Source organism: Capsicum annuum, chromosome 8, assembly GCF_002878395.1.
Source record: "Capsicum annuum cultivar UCD-10X-F1 chromosome 8, UCD10Xv1.1, whole genome shotgun sequence".
Lineage (NCBI taxonomy): Eukaryota > Viridiplantae > Streptophyta > Magnoliopsida > Solanales > Solanaceae > Capsicum > Capsicum annuum.
Genome location: NC_061118.1, coordinates 15,228,367 through 15,254,979, shown reverse-complemented (window position 1 = coordinate 15,254,979; position 26,613 = coordinate 15,228,367). Strand labels below are relative to the sequence as shown.

General features: G+C 35.7%; 1 protein-coding gene across 1 annotated transcript; it reads right to left on the bottom strand.

The window, feature by feature from the left end:
• Positions 1–16,574: 16,574 nt before the first annotated feature.
• Positions 16,575–25,207, bottom strand: LOC107838982 (aminopeptidase M1). The gene is made up of 19 exons (XM_016682296.2): positions 24,833–25,207; positions 24,590–24,735; positions 23,966–24,068; positions 23,489–23,675; positions 23,324–23,417; positions 22,931–23,084; positions 22,731–22,835; positions 22,527–22,643; positions 22,278–22,391; positions 20,439–20,621; positions 20,012–20,294; positions 19,802–19,923; positions 19,620–19,717; positions 18,193–18,370; positions 17,995–18,109; positions 17,827–17,894; positions 17,643–17,717; positions 17,182–17,259; positions 16,575–17,000 (listed from the first exon to the last, which is right to left on the bottom strand). The coding sequence occupies exons 1-19, from the start codon at positions 25,052–25,054 to the stop codon at positions 16,815–16,817; spliced, it is 2,628 nt and encodes an 875-aa protein (XP_016537782.1). The 5' UTR covers positions 25,055–25,207; the 3' UTR covers positions 16,575–16,814.
• Between the last annotated feature and the right edge of the window lie 1,406 nt (positions 25,208–26,613).

Sequence of the window (26,613 nt, the reverse complement as noted above, 5' to 3'; positions counted from 1 at the left end):
CCGATAATCGACCAAATACATCCAACCAACATCATCCAAGCCCACAGTAATCGAACAAAGACTTTATAAAAAAAGAACCAAAAACCAATCTTGGTTGGGACATATCCCCGACTCTGACAATGACAATGATAATGAAAACTATCAGCTAAAATCTAAGAATGGAAACTGATAAACCTTTAGGAGAATGAAAGCTTACCACTTCACCACAATGAATCGATGAACCGAACCAATCCACCTAAGTCTGCGCAAAAAAAGTAGAAGTATCTTTGGTGCCTACATCACGTGGGGATACAACATCTGGGGACGGTTAGTGAGGTGAACATTAGTATGTAACTCAGGGATAGGGGATAAAATAATGTCAAGTCCAATCATTTCAATATCATAGGAATCACATCATAATAAATACATAAGTAATATGCTGGGATAGGGAACAAAGCTTAGCATGCACTTTAAAACTTTAGCCTGGATTTGTGTACCTCAACCAACAAAACATAAGAAGGCACACACGGGCTATATGGGCACAACTTTTCCCCACCTTGAAGGGCCCTTGTGCTTGTAGCCGTACAAAATAGAAGATATAAATATGCACCATGGGGGACTCGAACCTCCCGGTATATCAAGGTGACATAAGCACCCAATCATGTAATATAGTATGGGGGACTTGAACCTCCCAATCACATGATAATAATAAAGGGGACTCGAATTACCCGGTCATGTAGACCTTTGTAACGACAATTGTAATTTCCAGTATTGGTCCCTCGGGCCTCTGCATTCATGACTCAACTACACAATCCTCTTTTAAAGCCCAATTAAAACATTTATCACACATTCCCACTAATTGAACCACATTACACATTGAGTCATACATTGTTGGTATTATCATACCAACTACACTTGCAAGGTAACAACAACATGCCAAACCAATTATCATCACTTGGGGAATTCACAACCCCCTTGGTTCAATTATACTTTAGCTTGGGGAATTGCATAACCCCATAAGGTTCAATTCAAAACCATTATGCTTCATTGACATTTCACAGTATGCAATAGATCAATATGCTTACTTTTCATATTCAAAACCAATTTCACAATGTGGGAGTGAGGCCATTACCACTTCACAAGTCACAAGTTGGGGAAAATCACAATCTCCTCATTTATTCACTCTACCCATGCATTCTACAAGTTAAAAACCATAATTAAAGCATGAACAATCATTTGTAAATCATGGGAAACATTATTCAACAACAAACATTCAAAACCCTCAACCCATGTTTCAAAACCAATACCAAAACCACGTGAATAATACTTTAAAACACATGCTTTTAAACAAATAACAATTAGGGAAGAGTAAGATGCCTGAGATAGTAAGTTTTATGGAGAGAATTTAACCCTTGACCCCTTGGATGACAAATTCTTAGAAACCCTAAGTATCTTTCTTGAGGGCATTTAGAGAGAATAAAGAGAGTCTTTAATGTGTTAAAGGGTCTAAAGAATGCCCCAAAAGTTTTTATAGATGTGGGTTCTAAGTGGTTAAAGGCATATGTTAGAACAATTTAACACAGAAACGCTCCCACACTTACCTTTAACAAAGACAGAAAACAAGGACATCAAGGAATTCACAATTCCTTTAACAATGTCAGAAAAAAAAGATGCTAAGGAATACACATACCTTAAGCTGGTTATTCAGAGCGGGGAATAGGAATGGGCATTTGGACTTCATGTCCTCTTCAGCTTCCCAAGTAGCTTCCTCAAACTTTTGGTTCCTCCAAAGAACCTTTACCGAAGCCACATCCTTTGTCCGCAACCGACGAACTTACAAATCCAAGATCTCCACCAGAACTTCCTCATAAAACAAGGAATTCAAAATATTCACAACTTCCAAAGGAACAACCAACGAAGGATCACCCATCCACTTCCTCAACATCAAAATATGGAAGACCGGATGAATAGAACTTAAGCTAGAAGGCAACTCAAACTCATCCACAATATTGCCAACCCTCTTTAAAACCAAATACGAACCAACATAACAGGGACTGAGCTTCCTCTTTTTCCCACACCGCATCACGCCTTTTAAGGAAGACACCTTTAAGAACACCCAGTCACCAACATTAAACTCCAAATCACTCAATCTTATATCAGCATAGGACTTTTGAGGACTTTGGATGGTCTTAAGCCTATCCCAAATCACCTTTATCTTTTCCATGTCTTGGTGAACCAAATCAGGGTCAAATAGCCTATTTTCACCAACCTCAAACCACCTAATAGGAAACCTACACCTCCTACAATATAAATCCTCAAACAAAGCCATACCAATGCTAAAGAGATAATTGTTGTTATATACAAACTCTATGAGAGGTAAGTGATCAACCCAACTACCACTGAAATCAAATACACAAGCCTTAAGCATATCTTCCAAGGCCTGAATTATCCTTTCTGCTTGCCCATTGATCTGTAGGTGGAAAGAAATACTGAGGGTTACCTTAGTACCCAAACCTTGATGAAAGGAACACCAAAAGTGAGATAATAACTGGGTACCATGATCGAAAAGGATAGAAACTAGATCACCATACAACCTTACGATCTCTTCAATGAACAACTTGGCATAATTCTCAGAAGAGAAATTAGTCCTTACTGGCAAGAAGTGCACAGATTTGGTCATCCTATCAATGATGACCCAAATCGAATTGAACTGTTAGCGATACTGCAAAAGAAAGGTAACAAAATCCATATTGATTATTTCCCATTTCCACACCGACAGCTTAATCTCTTGAGTCAACCCACTGGGCTTTAAGTGCTCTACCTTCACTTGCTGACACAACATGCACTTAGCCATAAAATTGGCCACATCCTGCTTCATATTATTCCATCAATAATTCTCCTTAAGATCATGGTACATTTTCATCAAACCAGGATAAACCGTATAATGCGTCTGATGATCCTCTACCAAAATTCTTCCTCGCAACCTTTTAATATCGGGAACACATAATCTACCTTGGTATTTCAAGATACCTACCTATATCCTCCTTGATTTACATCAAGATAGGGTTCAACACTTGCTTCTCCTTTACCTCAGCACCAAGAGATGACTTCACCACCTCTTGCATAATCACACTACCATCCTTGAAATCCATGAGATAGACTCTAAGATTAGCCAAACGGTGAATGTTCTTTACCAAATCCCATTTTTCTTTTTCCATGTGAGATAAGCTCTCCATGGACAACCTACTAAGAGCATCAACAACCATGTTAGCTTTACCTGGGTGATAGAGGATACTCATGTCAAAGTCCTTTAGCAACTTAAGCCATCTCCTTTGCCTGAGATTTAGCTCCTTCTTAGTGAATACGTATTGCAGGCTTTTATGATTAGAATAAATATCTACATGGACTCCATACAAATAATGTCATCAGATCTTCAATGCAAGCACCACAGCTAATAATCTCAAATTATGAGTCAGATAGTTCTTCTCATGAACCTTTAACTGCCTAGAAAAATATGCAACCACCTTTCCATGTTGCATCAACACGCAACCCAGGCCCACCCGGGATGCACCACAATAGATAATAAAACCATTAGAATCCTCGGGTAGAGTTATGACTAGAGCCAAAGTCAACTTATCTTTCAACTTCTCAAAACTATCCTCACAAACATCAGACCACAAGAACTTCACCTTTTCCAAAAATATTCTATGATAACTGGCTAAACCTAAGAATCTTCAAATATCAGCTGGAGTTATGGGTCGAGGCCACTTTTTAACCACAACAATTTTCTATGGATCCACATGATCCCTTTATTAGAAACCACATGACCCAAATAGGTTACAATATTTAACCAGAACTCAAACTTAGAGAATTTCACATACAACCACGAATCTTTAAAGGTTTGCAACACAAGGCGGAGCTGATCGGCATGATCTGCCTCACTTTTGGAATACACCAAACTATCATCTATAAACACATTTATGAACAAATCTAAGAACTAATGGAATACTTAATTCGTGAGGTCCATAATGTCACCAGGGCATTAGTCAAACCAAAGGGCATCACCAAAAACTCAAAATGCCCATACCGGGTTTGAAAGGCAGACTTAGGAATATCCACTTCGCTAATCTTCAATTGATGGTAACCCAATCGAAGATCAATCTTGGAAAAGTACTTCGCACCCTGAAGCTAATCGAAGATATCATTGATCTTAGGAAGAGGATACTTATTCTTCACCGTCATATTATTCAAGTGGCAATAATCTATGCACATCCGGATATACCCATCCTTCTTACGCACGAAGAGAATTAGAGCACCCCATGGAGAAACACTAAGGCTAATAAAACTCTTATCCAGAAGATCTTTCAACTACTCCTTGAGTTTTTTCAACTCAGCCCAAGCCATTTTATATGGAGGGATAGAAATAGGAAGAGTGTCCCAAAGAAGATCAAACCCAAAATTAATTTCCCTATCGGGAGAAACACCAGGAAAATCATTAGGGAAAACCTTGGATAATTCACAAACCATAGGGATAGATTGTAAAGAAGGACCTTCAGACCTAGAATCCGTAATAAGCACTAAGCGACAGAAACACCCCTTAGAAATCAATTTTTAGGCTCTAAGATATGAAATGAACCTTACCTAAGGCACTAGGGAACTACCTTCCCATTCAATCACTAGCTCATTAGGAAAATGAAAATTGACCCCTTGGGTCCGACAATCAAGTGACGCATAGCACGAATGCAACCAATCCATCCCCAAAATTATATCAAAGTCTATCATGTCCAACTCTATCAGATCCACCAAGGTCTTCGTACCATGGATAGACATCACACAACCTCTATAAACCCTTCTAGACAAAGTAAAGTCACCTATCAGGGTGGATACAGAAAAGGGGTCTGAAATATACTCAGGATCAAAACCAAAATAAATAGCCACGTAAGGGGTCATGTAAGAGAGGGTAGACCCAGGATCAAGTAGATAATATACATTACGAGAGAAAATTTTAAGCATACTAGTAACAACATCGGAGGATACCTCAGAATCCTGGTGGGTGGCAAGAGCATATAGACGGTTTTGACCAGTGTCGAAGCCAGAAGCAGAAGTAGCACCCTTGGTTCAGGAGTTGACGAAGTAGCAACAAGGATCTTATTTGACTTAGAAGCAACCCTGGAAGGATAATCCCTCTGCATATGACCAATCTGACCATATTTAAAGCACTTGTTCCTCCCATCTTCACAAACACCATGGTACACCTAACCACAAAATCTACAAGAGGGATATGATGAAGCTGACTAAGCCCAACTACCCTATGGTTGGGTACCTAGCACCTCAAAACTAATACTATTCTGAAAATAATGATCACCCAATGACTTCGGATAAGGAGCACTAGTCGTAGAGTAGGAACCAAAATTGCCCCACTTCTTCTTAGACCATTTTCCATCATCTCTACCACTCTGTTGATGACCTCCACCCTGATCCGAATATCCACACTTCTTATTCTGCCTTTAACTCATCTCTGCTTGCTTCTTCTTCTCATCTTCCACTTGTTGCATATACACCACAAGTCTAGAGACATCTATGTCCTTATTCAACAAGGTGGCCTTGCTCTCCAAAATTAACTCATAGGAGATAACTCAAAAGTAAACTTTAACTTGCTAGACACCAATTTTGGAGCATATTATGATAACTGATGAAACTTTATGAAATACTTTTTCACTGTCAAACTGCATTGTTTCAAGTTCACAAATACCTCAACCTTTGCCTCCCTTAACTCTTGAGAAAAGAAGTGATCAAGAAAAGCACTAGATAAGTCATCCCACAAAATAGATTTAGCATCATCAACCCTAGACTGATCCTATTACTCATACCACTAATACACCACATCCTTCAACAGATAAGCGGCGAACTCCACACCCTCCACATCCGTAGCATACATTATACAGAAAATCTTTTCTATCTTATCAATAAAATTTTGAGGATCTTCCTCAACTTTAGAACCAGTGAAAGTAGGAGGACTCAACCTCATATATTAGCCAACTCTAGTGAACTCAGACGATGGAGCGACAGAAGCAACACACTCAATCTGAGAAGCCACCAACTGGGTAAGAAAATGGATCGACTAACAAAACTCAGTAATAGACACATCAACTTGAGGTGTTCAAGGAGGGAAAAGGGAACAGGTGGAACTTTACTATGGCAATCAGAAGTAGTGACCCTAGACCCGGTCTGAACTCCTTGAGTAGGACGAACTCCATCCATAGTGTCCTCATATGGGATAGAAGAGTTTCCACGGGCATCAGATCTTCTGGAGGCATGATCTAAAAAATAAAGAAACAGGAATTAGAGAAGATTTAAATACATTAGACTCTATAGCTTGAAATAGAACAAAAAAAAAGGGAGCAATTCCTAAATGCCTCATAGACTCTCTCCTATAAGTGTGGCATACTACACACCCATTAAAAGACTCTACTTGACACAGCTTTTTGGACACCCAGTAACACCAAACCTAGGCTCTGATACTAACTTTTTCATGACCTAAACCAGGGTCTGGTCGTGATAGACATCTCTATCCACTATGGATCGGAGACCATCCCCTGAACCTAACCAAACACCATACACCACCCAACAATGGCTAAATTTCAAACATATAACAAGATAGCACAAGATAAGTTTAAAGAATAAAAGTTATGTCTATAACTGATAACCAACAAAAACCAAACACATCCAACCAATATCACCCAAGCCCATAGTAATCTAACAAAGCCTTTAGGCAAAAAAAACAAAAACCAATCTTGGTCGGGATTTGTCCCCTCTCTTACAATGACAATGATAATGTTAATGATAATGAAAACTATCAAATTAAATCTAAGAATGGAAACTAATAAAGTGCCTAACCCTTACGGATAATGAAAGCTCACCACTCCACCACAACAAATCGACAAATCAGATCAATCTATCTAACTCTGCGCAGGAAAAATAGAAGTACCTCTGATGCTTGCATCGCATGGGGATACAACATTCGGGGATGGTTAGTAGGGTGAACACTATCATGTAACTCAAGGATAGGGGATAAAATAATATCAGGTCCAATTATTTCAATACCATATGAATCACATCATAATATATACATAAGTAATAAGTTGGGATAGGGAACAAGACTTAAAAGGCACTTTAAAACTTTAGCCTAAATTTGTGTACCTTAACCTTTATAATATAAGAAGGCATCCCGAGCTCTATGGGGACAACTCTTTCTCAGCTAGAAGGGCCCTAGTGCGTGTAGTTGCACGAACCAGTAGAGATATATGCACCAAGGAGACTCAAACCTCCCGGCATATCAAGGTGATGTAAGAACCCAATCATGTAATATAGTATGTGGACTCGAACCTTCCAATCATATGATAATAATAAGGGGGACTCAAACCACCCAATCATGTAGACCCCCGCATCGGCAATCGTGATTTTCAGGATTGGTGTTAAGGCTATTACCACATTAAAAGTCACAAGTTGAGGGAAATCACAATCCCCTTATTAAAATTCACCCTACCCATGCATCCCACAAGTTTAAACCCATAATTAAAGCATAAAAAATCATTTGTAAATTATGGGAAACATTATTCAACAAAAAGCATTCAAAACCCTCAGCCCATGTTTTAAAACCAATACCAAAACCACGTGAATAATACCTTAAAATACATGCTTTTAAATACATAGAAATTAGGGAAGAGAAACATGCCTAAGATACCAAATTTTATGAAGAGAATTTAACCCTTGACCCCTTGGATGACCAACTTCTTGAAAACCCTAAGTATCTTGCTTGAGGAGATTTAGAGAGAATAAAGAGAGTCTTTGATGTGTTAAAAGGTGGAAAGAATATCCTAAAAGTGTTTTATGGATGTGGGGTCTAAGTGTTTAAAGTGGGAAATATCCAAAGTGCCCTCAACTTAAAATTTGGAAAAATATTGCTAGTGACTACGGGTCACACTGCGACTCGTAACAATACCTATGACTCCTCACCATGAGTTGTAACCAAGAAAGTGTCAGGGGATACCCATACCATTGATATTACGACTTACATCATACGACTCGTATTGTGACCCTACGACTCATAGGGTCCAAGTCGTATCTAAGACAAAACCACTTGGGCCTTACACTGGTCACCCTATGATTTGTACCAAGTAACTTGTACTGAGTCCTTATGACTCGTAGTGAGCCACTTGTAATCAGAACAAAACTTAGCCATACACACACTATTTAGGCTATGATTGGGTCCTTAGGACCATTCAAGACTCCTTAAGACTCGTAAAGAGGAGTCATAATCAGGGCAGTGAGGATAAAATTTCAAAAATTATCAAGGAATTCATAATTCCTTTAACAATGTCCAAAAACAAAGATGCTGAGAAATATAAATACCTTAATCACGATTATTCAGATCGGGGAATAGGAATGGATACTTGGACTTCATGTCCTCTTCCACTTCCCAAGTAGCTTCCTCAAACTTTTGGTTCCTCCAAAGAACTTTTACCAAAGCCACATCTTTTGTCCACAACCGACGGATTTGTCGATCCAAGATCTCCACCTAAACTTCCTCTTAAGATAAGGAATTTGAAATTCCCACACCTTCCAAAGAAACAACCAATGAAGGATCACCCACGCACTTCCTCAATATCAAAACATGGAAAATTGGATGAATGGATCTCAAGCTAGAAGACAACTCCAACTCATACATAATATTACCAACCCTCTTTGAAACAAAATACGGACCAACATAACAAGGACTGAGCTTTTCCTTCTTTCTAAAATGTATCACGCCCTTTATGGGAGACATCTTTAAGAACACCCACTCATCTGTTGCAACAAAAGACTTATCTGCTGGATACATGTTTAGAAACATAAGATAAATCCACCAGGTAAGTAATCTGTTGCAACAGATAACTCATCTGTTAGAACAGATAACTTTATCTTTTGGATTAAGTTTCTAAGTTTGAACCAGATTTTCTAACTGATGTAAGATGAATTCAACAGATGAGTTATCAATTGTAATAGATAACCTATCTGCTACAATAGATAAGAAATTTGTTGCAATAGATGTCTTACTTATTGGATTCATGTTTTAATACAGTAACTTAATCTAACAAGTAGGTCATCTACTGTAATAAATGACTTACCTGTTAGAACTACTTTAATAGTAATGGAAATTATCCAACAGGTGTTGTAATTGAATACAATAGTTGTTGGACATGCTGCTAAAAATTATTGAAAAAATAGCAGATATAACCAGAAGAGAAGTTGAACTGAAAATCATTATTTTACTTACCAAAATCATCTATGAAGTAATGGCCAGTGATATACGAATAAAATTTAATCCAAAAATTTAGTCCAATAGCAGTAGTAGTGTCAACAACACCAACAACAATGGTATGACAAGTAGTAGAAGAAGATGGTGAACAAGAAAAATAAGAAAAGCAACAACAATAATGGAGAAAAACACCAAAAATGAAGAGAAAGAAATAAGAGCAACGACCTTATTTTTCTCTCTCCATTTTTAGTTATTAGAATTTTATATTTGGCCAATGTATAGAATAAAAAAAGGAAAAATTACAAAATGTGACAAATTTACGATCATAATTATGATAAATAACAACACTTTTATAAAATTACATTTTATAGCAAAAATAGTATTTTTTTTATGGGACCACTCAATACATGTGTGTGTACAACTAACAATGGAGTAACTTTCCCTATCTTCACTCTAACACTTATTCTCTTTTCTATTCTACTATATATTTTTTTCAAAAAATGCATATTATTCATATTTTCATTCCAATTTCTTTTTTTTTCCTCACGTTTTTTACCTTAATAGATAAAGATTATACTCCACAAAATAAGGTAGCTATTATTTTACAGTTATTGTATGTTATCTCTTTCTCAAATTCTATATATTTTATAATTTTTTTGTTCATCATTGTTGTGGCGGTTTCCTTTTATATTTGTAATTTTTTTGTTGTATGATTGTAGAGGCTTGCTCTAATGGCAGAACAATTAAAGAAATCAATGAGTATCGAAGAGGTGAGGTCGAAGTATCGTAATGATCCAGAGAAGATGGCCGAAATAATGAAACAAAAAAGATTCAAAAAGCCTTCATCTCCAAAACCCTAAAAAATACAAAGATTTGAGAAAAAAAAAAGTGAATCAAGCAAAATTTTAAGTCCTGATGTTGAAACTCTTCTGAATATGATTCTACAGAATATAAAGACGAAGAAGTATTTTTATATGTATTTATCAACTAACGGGTACTCATTTGTGTATATATAGAAATTTGATTGTATATATAAGTTTTTTGGGGGCATATGCATGTATTTATATTTTGTATATACAAATGCATATCCATATGTATTTTTGTACAGTATTGGATTTATCTTTGAACTATTCTATGTCATTCTAGAGGGTAAAATATGTATTTGTTTGTATTTTTTACTGTTTAAAATATGTATTATGTATTTTTTGATTACCTATATGTATATGTATATAGTTGTCTTTTTTATCATAGAGATTTGTATCCTATATGTGTATATACATATGGATTAAATCTGTATTTCTGTAAATACATATGCAGATATATATGTGTTTTTTGTACTGTAAACACATATGCAGATTTGTATGTCTATGTATTTTGTATATTTTTGAATATGTATATGTGATATAGATAATTTGTCTTTTTTTGTTGTATAGATTTCACGTGATCATATATTCATGGAAAAAAGCACCAATGAGACACATTAGGAAAATCAAGATAACAGGTGACACATGAGTCCTTGAAGTTTGATGATTTTTTTCTATTTTGTGTATGATAATATTTAACTGTAGGTTGATTGTAATGTAGTTGAGTAGTTATTAAGTTTCATATCTTACGTCTGTGTTTCATGTAAAAAGTTAATTAAATTTGATAGTTATGTTATTGTATTTTGAAGATTGGTACTCAATCAAATTGAATGGGAGATTTTCATTTTAGTATTATGTTAAATATTTATCCTATTTTCAATAGTTGTATATGTAATTACATATATATATTAATAGGTGATTATACATTTTATGTTCAGATCTTACATATATATTACTTAATTGGACAGCTATATATTTGTATTTATATGTATTTCAAAAATCAATAGCAAATACATTTAGGTAACCGTACATGTTTTTGTACATGTAATTTAATTAGATATGTATTAATAATTGAAGACAGGTTTACATATGTAAGACCCCGTGAAAATCCCAAGTCAAATTCAGCTCCTTAAGGCTTGATAAGGAAATCCAACACTTAGAAGAATTTTTGCTAAGTGTTGAAAACACTTAGTTTCATTTTATACCTCCGAACTTCGGCGATTTATTTGACGACCTTCCCAACCTCTGTTTTTGGATTTTCAAGTTGCGTTGCGATGGAGAAAGGTCGTAGTATACCCCGAGTGAGTTTTAGAATTTTTGGAATAGCGTAAGGGCACTTTGGATGCCCAAAACAGTAGCTACGGGCGATAAGGCCCACGTCGCCTGGCAACTCCACTACTTGCCCATTTTTCAGCATTTTAGGGTCAACTTCAAACGATCATAACTTCTTGAATATTTTGAACTGGGAGAGATGCTATATATCAATCGAAATATCTTTGAGTCCTCTTTTCAATGCAATTTGTTTCATTCAATTTGAACATCTGAGTAAAGAGTTATGATCAATTTACTTCAGCCTATCAGCCTAAAAATAACAGAGGACAGCTGCGTCCTTCTCTCTTTCTCCAGGGGTATTTTAGTCTTTCCCACCTCTATATATATACACAAAAACACGAGAATCAGTTATAATTTAGAAACATATGCTTGTTTTCTCTCAAAATTCATCAAGAACAAGTATAGGGTTTTCATAGAAGCTTCAAGAAGCAAGGAATTTCACCGTTAATCTTTAAGAATCTTTCATCTAAGGTATATATAGTGTTGATTCATGGATTCCTTTCATCCATGAAGCTCAAAAACCCTCTTTCAAATTTATAAATGATGATATTTATGTTGTGGGTTGATTATAACTATGTTGTTGATGTAAATTAAATTTTAATTCCATGAGTTATCTCAAGAAATCATGAAAACTAATTTATTTTGTAGTATTATTCATATGAACTTTATGTTGAGTTCTTGAAATTTCAAGTTGGACATTGATGATCATGTTGTTGGTGTTGGATGATTCCCAAGTTCGAATCTTTAAGTGATTTTATGAAACATGTTAGTATATAAGTTGAAATCCATAAGTTTGGTGGTTTAAGATTTGTTGAATTGATGGTTTTACCTATGTCTAAAATTGTACATGTAAGGTGTTTGATAATATGCCTAAGAAACTAGAAATCATGTAATATAGCTAAATTGTGACTAAATGATGGATTCATGATACACCTCTATGTCCAAATGATTTCTATGCTATGAAGGTGTCTTGTGAACCTTGTTGGGTTGTTCATGAACTAGCTCTATGAATTTATGCCATGTCTATTTACAATCCCATTTATGTACAAGATTATGATAACCATGTATGTTATGAAATTCCCCAAGTCATGGTATTGTGGATTATTGATGTTGGTCATGTATTCAAGAAAGTCATGCTTTGTCAGTTTCCTTCTATCGAGTCCTGGGGTACTTGTACCGAAAAAATATAGCTGGGTGCCTAGAGCCATGTCATATTTTCACGATACTCTCAGTCAAGCCATGTTCAGTAGACTTCAGTCCGTCTTATGACTCAGGAAAACTCATGTAAAGGCAGTATCATTTTAGTTTTACTCAGTACTCAGTAATCTACGTAATCTCAGTAATATTCCGTCAGTCTATGGAATTCAGTAAATCTCTGTATCATTATAGTTTAGTTCAGTATTCAGTTCAGACATCAGTAAACTCAGTCAGCTAACAGAACTCAGTAGTATTTAGTTAGTTAACAGAATTCAGTAGTGTTCCGCTAGTAATCGAAACTTAATAAACTCAATCCATGTTCAGTTCAGTTAAATAGAACAATCAGTAACAGTTCAATTAATTCTAGTATGAACTAGGAAATCATTTTAGTATAATCAGTTCAGTTTCATTCAGTTGGGAGTAGGATTCAGCACCGAGCGAACCCAAGGATGGGAACTCACCTGCCAATAAAGGGTGTGATTCTTAGAAGCAATCCTTGCATTCCAGAACTATGTAGCCAGCATAGGTTGAGACATCAATACCTGTCAGTTAAGGGTAATGAGGTGGATTAACCTGTCAGATGAGGGTTCCCACCGTTCTCATTAGAGTACCTACCAGATGAGGGTCACTCACAGCTTGTCCTTACCAGTGGCGCGGTATTGACACCCTTCCAATCAGGGCAGAGATTGGACCCCAGCTTAGCTATTATAGCATATTTGGGTCATGTCGGTTAGATAACTACTTCCCACAGTTTCAGTATCAGTCTCAGTAAAAGAACTCAGATAGTTTTTCAGGATATCAGGACTGACAGATACAGTCAACTCAGATACAGTACGGAACTCAGCTAGTTCTATCAGATTTAGGACTGTCAGATACAGTCATTCATGCTATCAGTTATCAAAACTCATGTTATCAGATATATCAGTTATCAAAATTCAGTTATGAGTCATGATATGTTATCAGTAAATACATGTCATCAGTATTCATACTCAGTAGTCATGTTATCACAAACTCAATTTTAAGACTATTATATACGGTCAATCAGATCAGTTCTTCATAATCAGAACTATCAGAAACAGTCATTTTCTTTATCAGTAATATAACATCAGTTCCTCTTTATTCAGTAAACTCAGATGTTAGTAAATCAGTACACAGAAATCAGTATCCAGTACTAGTACAGTTCAGTTACAGTTATTGAGTATTCATGCATGTATTCTCACGTTCATGTTAGTCAATATTGTCCGTACATATGAACTCCATGCATTCAGCCTACCTCACTTGCATACCAGTATATTCAAAGTACTGATGCATACTTTTCTCACGCTATGGTGTCTTATACCATAGTTTTGGATGCACAGGATCCAGAGCTCCCTTAGCAATTTCAGAGTCAGCCAGTAGCAGTAATTAACAGTGAGTCCTCATCCTTCGAGGACAATTATGTTATTATTCATATCACTATTTCAGTTTTTATTTTATTTTAGTAGACGGAGTTAGTTGGGAACATGTCCCCTCAACTCCTTATTCAGTTCAGTTTAGAGGTTTTCAGACTACAGCACATCAGATAATTATTTCAGATTTATGTTGGTATTGTTATACCATTTTTTAGATATTATTTTATCAGATGTTTATTCAGATTTGAACCTTATGTCCTTATAGTATTATGTTTTCACATATTTTACAGTATGGTTATTCAGTGCTCAGGTACAGATATAAGTCATGGGTTAGCTTGTGGTCCTTCGGGGTCATGGGCACCGTGTAGCATTTCGGTTCAGAAAATCGAGGCGTTACAATATAGTTGTATATATAAATACAAATTTATTTTTTATAGTTGTACAGTATTTTATATCTATATTTATATGTATTTGTAATTGTACATGTATCCAAATATATAAATGTACTTTTAAATAAATATAGATAACTTTATTTATAATTTTCCAATCAAAGATGCAAATACTAAAAAAATAAATGTGACGCATTTTGATATATGAAACATAATTGTCATTGAAGAATGATATCACAACAAGTATTTTGAAATGTATCATTTACGATATTTTCTACATGAACAACTATTGTGACCCTTAAACCCATAAGGGCTACATGAATTGATGGTTTTCTTTTCGAACATATCCCTTCTTGACTTTAATTACAAATACAAAATAATTTTTTAAATATATAAGTGTATCAATGAAAATAAAAATAAAAATAAAAATACAAATAAAATAATATCACAAAATAAAAATACAATATGCAGTCAATAATAAACAAATCTAAAACAATCCTTTCAAATACAAGTGCAAATTATATAAATATAAATGATAGTGCGAACTATAAAATACAAATATAAGTGCAAACTATAAAGTACAAGTGCAAACTATAAAATACATACAAATATAAGTGCGAACTATAAAATACGAATACAATTGTATCAACAAATATAAAATATAAATAATGATGTGAATACAAATACAATAAATAATTATGATATTTTTATTATTATCCATAACTTGTGCTCGACGTAGCCATATATTTTTAAAACTCAAAGAAAATATAAAAGAGAACCCAAAAGAAAATGAAAAAAAAAAAAAAAAAAGAAAGAAAAAAAAAGAAAAAGAAGAGATAAAAAAAGAGAAAATAAAAAATAAAAAAGAAATTAAAATAGCAAAAAAAGATAAAAAATGAAAAAAAAAAACTAACAAAAGAAAAAAAGCAAGAGATATAAGAGAGAGAAAGGAAAAAGCAGCATGCTTTATTTTTGAAATTTTGTTTTGAAGATCATGAATATAATAATCTTAAGAGTTTGATTTGAAAAAAGAATCTACTTCTTTAAATAAGAGTAATTCATGAAAAAGAAATCTATTGTTTTACCTTTAAATATGAGGTAATTATTTTTTATTTAATTCAACTGAACGGTAATTATTTCTTATTTAACTCAATTTGAGTAAAAGAAAGACAGTAAATCTGTTGTATATGTATTAGTAGCAAAAAGTGTCTAAAATACAAAATATAAGTTGTTATTTCAGGTAATTATGAAACTATAAAGCTCCTAATTATGGGCTTAAATTTGCTACTTATAAAATTTTTCCAAAAAATAATTGAGTGCAATTCTCTCACATGAGTCAAAGCTTCTTAATCCATCATTTAATTTGTCATTCACACTCAATAATTAAGACTTGAGTCACCTATACTTAATTTTGAAAGTTTCCGGTCACCCTTAATTCATTACCCTAGTAATTCCATTTTAGGAGGGAGGCAAGGATGGTGGCTGTGGTTCGAAGTGACCTAAAATGAACTTTTGCAATTGCCTCTGCCCGACTATTCAGGGAACATTTGACTCTTGCTGCAAATTAGTTGAAGCACCTTATCAAATCATTCAGTTGGATCTGCCTCACATTGCCCTTTCCTATGACTACCAACTAATGCAACAGAATTACCATATCATTGTCAAATTAAAATACAATATATACATCAAGAAACAAGATGTAGGATATTAAATTCTCAAGCCACAAAAGGGGAGATTGGGAGGACAAGCGACTTGGCAACTGAAACTCTGCCTAAACATGCTAACAAATCTTGCAGGGACTCCGAGATTAATTAATACTTACATCCAAAGGGTGACAGTCACGTATGAAGGTAGTCAATGTGACAGTCAAGTATGAAGGTAGTCAATCTTGTGTTCCTAACTTAAACGCCGACGTCTATTTAATTAAGAGATATCTCCAAGAAAAGCAGTTCAAAATCAACCACAATGATTTACTCCCTCCGTCCCAAATTATCCGTACCAAATTGAGATGATACTTTGATTAAGAAAAATAATTAATAACATGGCTAGTTTACCATAGTGCCCCTATTAAATAATGTTTATATTTTAATTTGAAGAAAAAATAATTAATGCAAAAGGTAAAACATGAAAAAAAAAATTCTCTTCTTAATTAATGAAAAGGGACAAGTAAAATGGGAAATAAAATTAGGAAATTTGGGACGGAGGGAGTATTAAATATTTAACCTACTGCCTATAGTTTGAACAGCGGATATGAGTACTCCCACTTCTTTCGTTTTCACTGAGAATGTTTAGAAGTACTATGGTTAACTAATTCAAGAGAAACTAAAAAGTTTCTGAAGGGGGCATTAAGTTCAAAAAAGCCACTTCAGTATTTCCTGTATGCTAGCTCTGTCACTGCCTCTGAGAGATTCATCTCATTTTGAATGCTCTGAACCCAGTTTGCATTAATGTGAACCCTCTCGATGCTCTGCTTCAAAGTCCTTGCAATGTACGGCTTGGTACGGCTAGCAAAAAACTCTTCAACTTCTTTTGCCTTCTCATAGGACGCGAACTGAAGAAAAGAAATACTAAGCCAAAAGATCAAAAGACAAAATGTAATGAAGTAAAACATAAATTTGCTTTCCATTCTATGATTTCATAACAAGGCAGAAGTAACAGATACATCTTTTGAAAAATGTTGTCCAACAATAGTAAGCAAATGCTTAAAAGATGGAGCGGGAGCAGAAACAAACCGGTGACACTGTTGCACTGATGAAGCGGGTCAATAGAAATCCAGCGCCGTAGGTCTTGTGGATATGATCCCATTTTTTCTGTACCCAAACAATTTATTATGAAAAAAATAATCAAGAATGTATGCCTTATTGCATCTTCCGAGCAATTATCCACCATGAAATGCGGCATTTGGTGCTAGCAATATAATAAGAGCGTATTACACTTCCCTCAACTAGTAATTTATAAGAACATGTTGCACTTCCTCCTAGTGAGATAAATGCAATTAGTACTAAAGTGGATTCATCACTCTTACAGTCTACGTCTTTATAAGTTACAGTTTAACAGTACAACTTTTTCTAAGGTATCTTTTTTCAAGTTACAGCTTTGCAATTTACAGTTCCATACAAGGTATCCTCTTTGAACATAGTAATTCAAGAAATAACTCCAGCAATGCAATATTTCATGGAAAGGGAGTACTCACTTTCAACCATTTCCAAGCAGTTTCACGACCTTCAAAGCTAACCGCGAGACCGAAAACACAATCTTGGCTCCGTACCTGAAAATTTCCAGGCCATATAAAACTCTCAAAACATTTTGGCCCCCCAAAAAATAAAAATACATGATCCGAGAGAGATAACCTAGTGGTCCCCAAAAATCATGAATACCTCAGAACATAACAAGAAGTTAAGAACTTCAAGTATAATCTCGGGGTCCCTGCAAGATGCCAATGCACCTATAGAAAAAGAGAATGCACTTATTGGTTGGACATACCCATCAACTGAGAACCAAAACATTTAATTTCACACTTGGCATGAATTGATAGATAACTTCACCTAAAATTCGTGTCTTTTCCTGGCTGAGGTCAGTCTCTCTGTAAACTCTTAAAAGAGCTTCAAACCCTGATCTATCTGATTTATTCACCCTTTGCATCACAGCTACATAAACAGCCTGCAGATGGAAGGAGGGATCACAATCGGTGGAAGGTAAATAAGAAATGAATATTGAGTTCGAATATTTTCAAGTGTTGTAACCCTTCTCAAGTCGGGAGGAAGAACAGTTGTGTTTCTGTCATCCAAAAATATGTGGAAGCGCCTGATTGCTTCATTTATTGTTTCATCATGTCCAAAGGCAGCCAGAGCATTCAGAAGTTCCCCTCTCAACATGGCATCTAGGTGGCTTTCCCCTACTTTAGCATCCCAACAAAGTCTCCTGTCGATAAAGGAAAGCCCAATTAGAAGCAAACCTTTTGTTGCCACACTGGAAAAATGAGCTTAATGGTCAACCAGGACAGAGACTAAAATCCCTCTCTTCCAGCTGCTTGAACAAGTTTTCTTTTCTCAATATTCTTCTATTGAGAAGGCTAGATAGAGCTGTTACAGCTTACTGAGGACATGACCCTGGATAGGAAGGTGTGGAGGTCGCGGATAAGGGTAGAAGGCTAGTTCGTGTGTGGGTGGTAACTAGTAGTTAGGGTGCTCTGGTGTAGCTGGGTTAGTAATCCTAGAACTGTGTCCATTGGTAGGAGCCACTAGTGTATGTTACTACTAGGGGGGTCCTTTCCTATTTCTTATTTCTTATTTTTACTTTCGTATTGCGCTTATTTTCGTGTCTCTCTTATCTCTATTTTTATTATTTCTCATTTCTTATTTCGGTTATGCCATCCATTCTGTTTCATGTATTACTATGACCTTGTTAACTATTCTTTATCTTGAGCCGGGGGTCTATCGGAAACAGCCTCTCTACTTCTTCGGAGGTAGCGGTATCGCCTGCGTACATTTTACCCTCCCCAGACCCCACTTGGTGGGAATACACTGGGTATGTTGTTGTTGTTGTTGAATATTCTTCTATTGGTGATGAATAAAGGGTAAACATGATCAACTTGTAACACACCATTTTACCCATTCATTCTTTTCTAAAGGTATGACTGGAAGCAGATATCTTTTTTTTGTCTTTTTGGACAGGTAAACAAAAGATATCTAATTAGAAACACACTATATCTCTAAATTCATTTCAGCGCTTATTAACAGCTCTCAAGTCCTCCTAACATAGCAGTAGATCTACTAGACAAAAGATAACAACATGCAGGAAGTTCTAAATCTCTATTGTCAAGAAATAGTCTCGGAGAATTGAAATTGATTTTCTTGTCATAGGTTGACCCATAATGTCAAGAAATCCAGAGCAGGCATAATTCAGTTCTGATTTCTGTTGCTCACTGCTATATCCAATAGCTTTATCTATTAGACCTTCATCTATCTATGCTTATAGCACTGGTAAAAATCACTCCAACAATGTGCCTATGTCTCTTTCTTTTACACTTCTTCCACCACCCAAAGGGCCCAGGTCTTTTTTCCCCCTTGAACTTTTATGTGGAATTCACAGTAGCATCTGTGGATGAAGACAACCAAAAATACAAAGATAACGCAACATGCTTTATACTTCCAAAAAACCAGTAACATACTCTGCAGAGCACTGGAAAAGATTGATGAAAAACAACTTTATGTGATTTTGCAAGTCAGGAACAGCATCAGCTGCAATTTTTGAAACTTTGTAACTTATCTGCATGAAGTAACGGAAAACAGTTAATTTTGGACTAACCACGCTAATACATAAAAAGTGGTCTATGAAGTAGTAGTCAATTACGCTTATCAGATTTGATAGAACAGCGTAGTCGAGCTCCTCCCTGAAAGAAGCCATCAGGGCAAGCATAGATGACAAAGACTGATGACTTGCCATAGATAAGGCATATGAATCATCCAAAATGCCTGTTCAGGAAAATACAATCCCATCAGAAGTCGATTTTAATTTTTAACTATTAAATTCAAATAAAGTTAACAAAAACGCAATAAATACCGTATTTGTCATTTGTTGACAAGTTCTTGCTCTCTATGGCATATCTGAGTCTAGCTGATAGCTCATTATCATATTTAACTCGATAAAAACCTGTCTGGTCCACATTAACTTTTATCCAGGGATTGCCTTTAGACGAAGAAGACCCTAATAAGTCCTTCACATCAAGGGCTTCTGACTTTTCTTGCATTAAGAAGCTTTTACGAGCTTCATAAGAGCCACAACAGAGTGTTAACGGAACTATCCATTGCCCATCACCATGAGAACCACTCAGTAAAAATTGTGTCTGTTGCATAGAAACATAAGTATATCAAGTCCCGAAGGAGTCTTAAATAGCTCATAGTATGGACAAGACTAGACTAGGGTAATGGAAATCTGCATTTGATTGAGTGGGAAAGAAACCGAATACATAAGTTAGAAACAAGATAACCTGTTCACACTCCAGAATTTGGTCTTTTATTTTGACAGAGACAACTGGGTAACCTTTTTGCTTTGTCCAGGAGTTCATCAACTTGTTCACAGGTTCACCAGACTCCTCCTGAAGGACAGACCATAAATCCTCTGTCTTCGCATTCGAGCAAGCATATCTTTTTATGTATGAAGCAAGTGCCCTCTGGTTTAATGTAACATTACAAGAGACAAAGTTATTAGTCCCATGCAAGCAAGTCTACATGGTATTCTGGAAAAAAATCTCAAACATCAATCTTTGGATGGATAAGATAAGCGAAGTTTCTCTCATGACAAACTAATGGATGCTTCTTTAAGAATGATGGTCAACAGCAGTATCCACTTAATCATCATGATCCCCATAACAATATCTCTGGTATGCTTTTCATCACTTTATAAAACCCAACACAAAATACGGGGACGGTAGAACATCAGTGCAAACCGACACAATTTGCTAAAGAAGTTGGAATGGCTTTAAGCCCTACATTCAAGAAAGGAACCACATTTGTGTGTTGACTGCGCTTAACTACTTAAATGGGATTAGCAATACCTAGTTGAATTTTGGAAAGTCATATTATAATTTTTCAGTAATTAGGAGATATATGATTCACTAATATATGCAGTATCCTCAAAAATAAAAATTGATTCACTAATATAGAAAAGACAAAGGAATACTTTCTTACAAGGCAACTAATGTTGGAAGATGCGAGTAACTTTCATCCCAAAATCTAGACTAATGCGATTTCACTACACATAGCAGTAAATCCTTGCAGTAAGGATCACGGTCAATCAGAGAAGAACTCACATATAATACTCCTTGTGTCCCATTTTATGCGACATGTTGTCAAAAAAAGATGACACCTTAGACTTTATGGGAATTATTTAATCTTAGTCTCCCCATTTTACCCCTAATGACAACATGACAAAACTTGTTAGGGACCCCTTGATACAAGAGCTCAATCCTTAATAAGGAAGGAGAGAGAAAATGAAAAACAAAAACATGTGGAACTCTCACCGCCTCACATTTAAAAGGATACATATTTATGTGTATTTTGGCTTACACATCAAACGTCTTCGTTAAATTCTTAAATTATGTGCCTAGTCAACATCTTCACATAAAATGCGACGGAGTAATAATTAAAGACAAGCAATATTTTAGTTTGCTTGGTCTCGAGCCGGGGGTATTTATGTTATGTAATCTGCTTCTGTGCTTTACTATGTGTTTGTGTGGTATCTCGTGCCTTGAGCCGGGGGTCTTTCGGAAACAGCCTTTCTGCTTCATCAGAGGTAGAGGTATGGACTGCGTACATCTTACCCCCCAGACCCCACTAGGTGGGAATACACTGGGTTTGTTGTTGTTGTTGTTGTTGTTGGTCTCGAGCCGGGGGTCAATCGGAAACAACCCCTCTACCTCACCTTTGAGTTAGTGGTATGGAGTATGGACTGCGTACATTCTACCCTCCCCAGACCCCACTACGTGGAAATATACTGGGTATGTTGTTGTTGTAAGCATTGTTTTAGTGTAAGTCAGTAGAGAAGCCTGTCAAAATTTTCAACAAATAATCCTTTACAATGCCACACTAGTAAGCGAAGATAAGATATTAAAAAGGGTCGTCGCACGGAATGGTATAGTTCATCTAATTCCACTGTCCCATCTTCCATCTCCAGCTTCTGATACACAAGTATTTAGTGCAGTAACTGTATATTTTTTCTTCGAACCGGGTCACTAGTACATGTCAATAATAGCACAACAGAATGGAGCATCAAAAAAAAGGCAAAAGGGGCTGAAATGAAGATGATGAGAAAGAATGAAAACACAAACCTGGAAACTTTCAGGTCCAAGATAGCTCTGCAACATCCTGATGACAGATGCACCTTTTCTATAACTAATTGCATCAAAAATTTCATCAATTTCTCCGGCATGATTGATGTCAACCTGGCAAGACAAAATAAGATTTGTATAAACTATAAAGATAGCACAACTAGTAGATGTCCATAATTGGAGAATACACACAAAAGTGCATCTTGCATTTAGCACAATACAAGAACAAGACCGGAATTTGCTCCATACCTCAATCGGGTGGGATTCTGTGAGCCCATCTAGACGAAGTCCCTCAGTAGCCTCTTCAAGAAACTGACTCCAAATTTCCCATTCTGGGAACAGGCTGTCAGTCGCCAAATAACTCACCTGAATGCCAACCAGACAAATTAGAATGAACAGCTTAACGATTCAGTCAACGAACAAAAGCACATACTTCAAAGAAAAGCAGAATACCCATGTTGCAAAGCCCTCATTCAGCCATAGGTGTGTCCACCATTCCATTGTTACAAGATTGCCAAACCACTGATGAGCAAGCTCATGAGCCACCACAGTCGCAACCTGAAGAAAACCAAAATTTCATTCAACAAGTCCAAGATAGAATCAGTTACCACATGGCATAGGCAGCCAACCAACTTCCAACAAATATAGATTACCCTCTGCTTGTTAGCAGCGGCAGAATGCTTATCATCATAAAGCAATGCTGTTTCTCGGTATGTAACTAGACCATAATTTTCCATAGCACCAGCAGCAAAATCAGGAATTGCAATCATGTCCAATTTGGGTAGTGAATATGGTGCACCAAAGTATCTGCGAGTATTTTCCTCCACAAATTAGAATACATTTCAAGCAGTTTTTTAAACCCCCCAACCCCACCCCAACTTAAACTGGAATAATGATACATTATCAATATAAATATTTCGAAATTAATTCCTTGATTACTACATGGAAAGACTTCCTAGTATTAGCCCTCCATGAACCCTCTTCTTCATTAATTTTCTTTTCATAAATGAAATGACAAAAACATATTTAATCAAAGTGATGCATACTCTTTGAAGAGGGGCAGCGTTTTGACAGCAACATTTAATGCAAAGTTTCCTTGATTTGCCTTGCCTACCTGACAGTACACTCGAACAGGAATTCCTGCACAAAGTGTTGTTAATTTACCAACCAAAAATGATCGGAAACAGATTGGCTAATGCCAGAATAAGTACCATCAGATGTATGACCCTCAACATAGTCGAATAAGCCAACCACAATTGCCACCAAGTATGTAGACATGATTGGAGACTCTTGATAATGAACTGTTTTAAGATTTCCCGTCACTTTTTCTTCTTCAACTGGCATGTTAGAGAGAGCTACCAGTTCCGAAGGTACTTCAAGTGTAATTTTAAAGGTGGCCTGGATAATTCATGTCATGTAAGATGAAGGAAAAAATAAAACTTGAGTTCCCAATAAAACTAGAAGAACCAAATTTTGTAAGTAACGAGATAAAATACTTAACAAAGATTAAAAGAAAAATAAAAGAAGTCATTAGACGAAGTTCATGTGTGTTTTGTTGCACTAATAGCTAACATATAATAAATATCTAATGAACGGCTTCCCCAACAGCAATTAACATTACAGAGTAGATAAACAAAGAGAAAATTTCACCCGTAGAAACACCAAAGATAGTCATATGCTTACAATACCTTATAAGCAGGTTCATCCCAGCACGGAAAGCAACGTCTGGCATCAGCTGGTTCAAATTGAGTAACAGCCATGTTCCGTTTCTCCCCATTGTGTTCGTAGGTACTGCAAAGAGCCAATCAAAACCATTAAACGGTCTACATATAGATAATGAAGTATACAGTAAACATAATTGCAACATTTTCCTCTCTTGATTTACTGTCAAGCTAAGATCACTAAAGGACTACTACCAATTGAGAGAGAAGAAAAATGTTGGATTTATATACTGGCTTCCTAACAGACTACATCATAGAACTAATACGGTTAGGCCACAACAGAGTAAACTCAGGCGACTTGCCAACGTACCATCCAGACAGAGCTTATGAAAGTAGGTATTACCCTTCCAATAGTACTTGAATTAATCAATTATCAGCCTACTATATTATAGCAAGGATAACTCCAACATAAATATGTTTTGTAAAGTTGAATTGAAGATTATTGTTGTCTTCAAAAAGCATAAACAAGACAATCCCAGATTCTATGAATGAAAAGCAGATGAGCAATCAATAACAATCTATACTTGGAAAAAGAAAATTAACAGTCATCACTACAACAGAACAGAAACCAATTCTCCAAAAACTTAATACCTTCTGTAAAACCCTTTCATCCTGTCATTCAGCGTTCCTTCAAAGGCCATACTCAGAACTCCAAAACCAAGTGGCAAACTTTCTCCAAACTCCACCACCACTATCTCATCCTCTTTAATCAACCCCACCTCCAGTGCCTCAAATACCTACAACAACCATGTTCAATTAAAAATGATCAAATATCAAACTAGTTTCTCTAACTTGTTGGTCAAAAAGGGGTTAATCTTCCTTCAAGAAGAGCACCTTGTTAGAAGATTTGAAGTGAACGGAATTTGGGTCAACAGAGAGTTCGGCAGCATTGAGGACAATGAATTTGGTGTGAGAGACAACGTCAACGGAGATATCAGCATCGCCGGCGAATTTACAGCTGACAAGGTCCGGTTTCAACCTCAAATCGTACCTCTTTGGGTCAGCAAACTGGGGAAGACGAGGTTGTCCTTTGAATTCATTGTACTTGTTCTCCATTCTTCACTCGACTTGGTTTTTTCTTCTCTCTCTGTTCTCTCGGTTAATAGAAGATCTGGATGATCACAACTACGAACTTGTCTAGTATATATAGTGATGAATTCTATGTTGTACCAGTTACATGGTGATTTACCGTGGTTTGATAATGTACGTAAGACTGTATGGTATGGTATTGTAATTTATAATATAGTGAAGGGGAAAAAATTTTAATTTTTTTCTAGAAAAATATTTTTTTATATAAAAATTGAAATTATCCTTCATAATAAAAAATAGTTACACACAAATTTCACCTATCCCTATTTTATCTCTAAATCAGTTATTGCAAATTATATTATAAAAAGAATGAAAAAGGGTAAAAAAAATATCCCTGAACTATCTGAAATGGATAAAAAATACCCCTTGTTAATTTTTTGACTTAAAAATACCCCTTCATTAAATATTTGACTCAAAAATTCCTCTCCCTCTAACAGAATCCACCAAGGACGTCACGTAGATTAAAAATGCCACCTGGACATTCTACAAATGGTTAAAAATATCCCTGAACTATCTAAAATGAGTCAAAATACCCCTCGTTAGTTTTCTTGGCTCAAAAATACCCTCCGTTAAATTTTTGACTAAAAATTACCCGTCCCTCTAACATACTTACACCATACACGCCACCTGAATAAAAAAGGCCACTTGAACATTCCACATCATCATCCACGTGTAAAATCTCCCTAATCCATCATGTAATGACAACTCGGAAATTAAAAAGCTTGGTTTTTGGGGTATAACTGAATGATGAAAGACATGGATAGTCGGTTGGAAAATATTTACAAACTAATGTTTTATGTAATGACAGATAAGAGAGGCAAAGTCTTGCCCATGTTGCTAAATGATGTGATAAACTTGGGTAGAAATTTTGACACTAATCCAACTCCATCAACTTAGAGCCAGCAATGCAGTTTAGAATCCATGAGCTACTGGCAGCTATAACTCCAGTTGAACTAGCCAAAACTTTTACATCATATCTTCTATGCTAAAATTAAATCTTTTTCTATTTGTCTCTTTGGATCAGATCAGGTCAATTTTAATATTGGGGTTTAGGTTATAATTAGTGGGATGATGGATTAGGAAGATTTTACACATGGACAGTGATGTGAAATATCCAAGTGATCTGTTTTATTCAGGTGGCGTGTTTAGTGTAAGTCTGTTAGAGGGAGAGATATTTTTTAGCAAAAAATTTAACAGAGGGGTATTTTTGATCCAAAAAAATTAATGAGGGATATTTTTGATCCATTTCAGATAGTTTTAGTGGTATTTTTGATCTTTTTCCGTTATACATGTGGACACTGATGTGGAATGTCCAGGTGACATTTTTAATCTTGGTGGAATTCTGTTATAGGAAGGGGCATTTTTTAGCCAAATATTTAACGAAGGGGTATTTTTGAGCCAAAAAAATTAACGAGGGGTATTTTTGATCCATTTCAGATAGTTCAGGAGTATTTTTTATCCTTTTCCGTAAAAAGGATTGAAAAAACATTTTTTTATTTAACAAGTGGAATTCTTAATAATAGAAA

Coding starts and splice junctions, on each gene's coding strand:
- LOC107838982 (XM_016682296.2), bottom strand. CDS start 25,054: ATGGAGAACAAGTACAATGAATTCAAAGGACAACCTCGTCTTCCCCAG. Junction 22,644..22,730: donor ATGAGGGCTTTGCAACATGG/GTATTCTGCTTT, acceptor GTTGGCATTCAG/GTGAGTTATTTGGCGACTGA. Junction 19,718..19,801: donor TTCTATCAAATCTGATAAGC/GTAATTGACTAC, acceptor TACTTCATGCAG/ATAAGTTACAAAGTTTCAAA.